The 4,071-nt window shown below is 39.5% G+C and overlaps 1 protein-coding gene across 1 annotated transcript; it reads left to right on the top strand.

The window, feature by feature from the left end:
* The first annotated feature begins 714 nt into the window (after positions 1 to 714).
* On the top strand, positions 715 to 3,063 carry prf1.7 (perforin 1.7). Its single transcript, XM_087295680.1, has 3 exons — positions 715 to 1,046; positions 1,122 to 1,642; positions 1,722 to 3,063. The coding sequence occupies exons 2-3, from the start codon at positions 1,125 to 1,127 to the stop codon at positions 2,926 to 2,928; spliced, it is 1,725 nt and encodes a 574-aa protein (XP_087151806.1). The 5' UTR covers positions 715 to 1,046; positions 1,122 to 1,124; the 3' UTR covers positions 2,929 to 3,063.
* Positions 3,064 to 4,071: the final 1,008 nt, after the last annotated feature.

Raw genomic sequence — 4,071 nt, 5'->3', positions numbered from 1 at the left:
CAGATTTTTCTGTTCTTATATTTGCAAAATCGATTCCGACACGCCCTGAAAGCGTTTGCACCCTGCGCTTTGCACTTTGCGCATGGACCGTCAAAATAGAGCCCTGAATGTGTCAATGTGTGTCAAAAAATAAAAAGAGCTTTAATTGGAGGACCCTGACACTCTTGCCTTTAAATAACATGTGCTACAAAACTATGCCATCCACTACACATGTCATCACAGAGCCACATGATCCAAACCATCAGGGCAGATATCCTGTTGTGGCAGAGTGTGGCAATTGCCACCCTGAGAAAAAGCATTGCCTCCACAACACTGTGAACCCAATGTATTAAATTTAAATCAGTTCCTGGGCCTATTTGCAGGAGGTGTGCATAATTTTAAGGACATAAAAATGCCATATAATTCAAGAAAATATATATTGCCTATTAAGAGTCCAAACAAATGACTCTTTTAAAAGGCTTTGTTTTAGTGAATCATGCAGGCACCTCCTGCTGAAAGCCCCTGCTGTAATATTTTTACATTACAACAATCAGCACAGTCAACATCTTTAGCCTTTTCCCATTGTGTTGGCAAGCATGCCAGCTGTACCTGCACACTCTACTGTGACACAATTATCAACGCTGTTATAGAAAAAAAAGTTCCACTAGAGCTTGTGCATGGTTTCTGAAAAAAACACAAGAGTAGTTTCTATTTGCACCAAAACGTAGGCCAACTATAGCACAAAACTATCTGACAAGAACATGAAAGAAGAGAGTACAGATTGAGGCAGCCACACAAGGGGCAGGAAGCACAATTATTGAAATGAGGACTAATGGGGTGAGACAAGGGTAAACAAGAAGGCACAACCAGGAGCGAAGTGGATAGAAAAACACTACATAGGAGCAAATGAAATAAAGACAAAACAGAAAAGGCTTTAAGATGTCACTGCATCTTGACATCACTGAAACACCCACGCCCCCAGCAACTACAAAACTGTGATATAAAATGAACTGAGAGCGTGAGAATATTTCAGAATCACTTTGTTCAGACCACCTGTGAATTCAGTGGTAAGAATCTAAAAATATATATATTAGGTTTTTAAGTTATGCTAGAAACGTTCATATTTCCTTTTCTCTCAACAGATCATGAGGCACGTACCGGTTTACCTGTTAGTTTTCTGGGCTATGCTTCTCATTGCCATTTCTGGAGAAGTTGAAATAGGCACTTTAAAAGAGTGTGAAAATGCTCACTTTGTTCCAGGATACAATCTTGCTGGTGAAGGATTTGATGTTGTGACCCTGGAGCGCAAAGGTACTTACGTGATCAACACAGAGAAATGGGATTTAGGAAACGGCACCTGTAACATGCGCACAAACCAATACATGAATGGAATCAAGCAGAAGCTACCAGCTGCAGTTGACTTCTGGAGGACCTTGCCAAAGTGTTCAATGAAAGTCTCCGGTCAGATCTTTGAATCAAGTGAAGCAGTGGTCGAAGAATCGTCTTCAGCTATCTCAGGCGACTGGAAAGCAGATTTAAGTGTTAAACTTTCTGGAGCTACAGTTGGAGGCACTCATTCCAGGGAAGCAAAATTTGCAATGCAGAAATCCAAACGAGACAAATACAGTTTCACCAAACACCAAGTCGAATGTAACTTTTACAGGTGAGAAAGAGCTGAGTTGTTTTTACTTATAATCAATTAAAAGAAACTTACTTCTAAAACATTTCATGTTTCTTTACAGATATCACGTTGTTCAAAAGCCTCCTCTTCATGCTGAGTTTCTTCAAGCAATCAAATTACTCCCTGCATCTTATGATAAATTTGCCTACCGCAGTCTGATCTCCACATACGGCACTCACTATACCACAAGTGTAATGTTAGGGGGACACATGAAAGCCATAACAGCCATAAAAACCTGTGAGGCTTCAATTGGTGGACTTTCAGACACTGCAATCAAAGACTGTTTGGATGTCGAAGCCTCGGGCATATATAAAGCATTAACTGTGGAGGCAGAGGCACGTTTATGTCGAGAACTTAAACAGAAGTTGGGCACAAATCTTAAGATGAGCAGCAAGTTTAGTGAGCGTCAGACAGAGATAATTGGAGGAAAGATAAACGGAGAAGATCTACTTTTTTCTGGTTCATCACACAAAAATGCCCTTAAAGGCTGGCTTGAGTCTTTGAAGAGCGTCCCTGATGTTGTGCAGTATACTCTGAAACCCCTCCATTTCTTACTGAGCGATAAACACCCTGCCAGAAAAGGGCTAAAGAAAGCTGTTGAAGAATACATCATTGAAAATGCCCTCAGGAAGGTTTGCTCTGAGCCTTGTAAGCTTGGTAAGAAGAGCAGTGCAAGAGATCCTTGTGTTTGTGTTTGTGAAAGTAGCCGAATTATGAAGACTAACTGCTGTCCAACTGAAAAAGGGCTCGCCACCCTGAAGGTCTACAATCTCAGAGCCAACGGTCTGTATGGAGATACATGGACTCAAACAGATGGTTATGTAGAAGTCAGACATCAAGGACAAAACAAACGCACTCAGATTATTGATGATAATGACAATCCACGTTGGTCAGAATCATTTAATTTTGGTCATATTAATATCAAAATCGGCAGTACATTAACTTTTGAAGTATATGACGACGATGACGGCTGGAATTGTGATCATCTTGGTACATGTTCTGTTAAAGTTAGCAGTGGAGTTGTTAATGATGGATGTGCTTTAAATCATGGCACCTTATTTTTCAGCTATGAGGTGAAATGTGCACCCAGTCTACAGGGCCCACAGTGTGATGAACACAAGCCGTCGCCAATGGCTGCCTCTCTGGCTGACATTTTCAGCTCAAGAAACGGTGTTCTGGTCAAAGACATGCAGAGGCTTGAATTAGCTTTCAATAACTCAGGTATGACTCACTTTAAGGGTGATAATGGAAAGCTCATGATGCTGTAACTCTCAAATATATTTTCATGCTTGACAAAGATGGATAAGATGGACTATTAGACTTTCAAGCCTTAGAAAAAGGAAAACTTTTGCTTAATACTTTTCCATTGCTTTTTTTGCATTAATAAAGCATTCCAAAAGACAGATCTGTTTTGACTGATTTTGTTTAGACTTGCAAATTCTAATAGCAGCTGCTGTGTACCAAAAGAGAGACAACTCCTGCAACAAAATGCCTCCTTGACAAGAACTGGCACACCAGCACAAATTAACAAACAATGACTACATTGACATGGACATCAGTAATCAAATGATTTGCCTTAATCTGAATAAGACAATAATATGATTAAGGTGATTACATGAATTGCTTTTTGAATGTTCCTTTTATGATCCGGTAACATGTTATAGCGCATAATTCAATTAACGTCACTGCGTCACCACCATTCACATTTCCTCAGGATTTTAATGTAATTTTGTGTGTTTTAATCTGCTGACTTTAACTACAGTTTGGCACTTTCCCTTTCATTTAGGAACACTTCATGCATGCCCCCAAGACAAAAGGATATTGGATGCGAGCCTTATCTGCTGGAAGAGTGTTGTTTTAATGGAATTTGATACTGCTTGCGTATAGAAAAAAAATTCTCCGCATTTCGTGGTGTGTGTGTGTCTGTGGTCCTACGGACTAGATAGGTGCAGAAAATAGTGTCAAACAGCCGTGTGTGTTCATCCTGTTGCAAAATATGGGAAAAATCCTACACGACAGTTTAATTAAGGTGTTTACATGTCTGTACTGCCCTTAAATAATGCAACTAAAATTGGCATACTCCACATGTCTTAATTCTGATTTTTGTTTAGTCAAATTAAGACCTTAATTTGATTATATTAATAAAAAAAAGCTGTTTACATGGTAGATTCTTAATCAGTATTGTCTTAATTGTATTTAAATTGGATTATTGGTGCCCATGTAAACTGTTACTGTCTATAACATGAATGAAATACCAACAGAGTCATCTTTAGGCTCCACAAAGTCATCAAATGGAGATTTAGGTAATTTTCTTTACAAATAAGCTAAGCCTATTCCACTGTTATATACATCAAGCGGTTCCCAACAGGGGGGTCCTGGCCCACAAGAGGACCTCAGCAAGCTCTGTGGGG

The sequence above is a fragment of the Danio rerio genome, chromosome 19, assembly GCF_052040795.2.
Source record: "Danio rerio strain M-AB ecotype USA chromosome 19, GRCz13ab, whole genome shotgun sequence".
Lineage (NCBI taxonomy): Eukaryota > Metazoa > Chordata > Actinopteri > Cypriniformes > Danionidae > Danio > Danio rerio.
Note: the sequence above shows the minus strand (reverse complement) of the source record. Positions and strands in the feature narration are given on the sequence as shown.

What these genes read in the sequence shown, in the direction of transcription:
- prf1.7 (XM_087295680.1), top strand. Translation starts at nt 1,125, where the DNA reads ATGAGGCACGTACCGGTTTACCTGTTAGTTTTCTGGGCTATGCTTCTC. An exon ending in GTCGAATGTAACTTTTACAG is followed by an intron (nt 1,643 to 1,721) that starts GTGAGAAAGAGC and finishes GTTTCTTTACAG; the next exon opens with ATATCACGTTGTTCAAAAGC.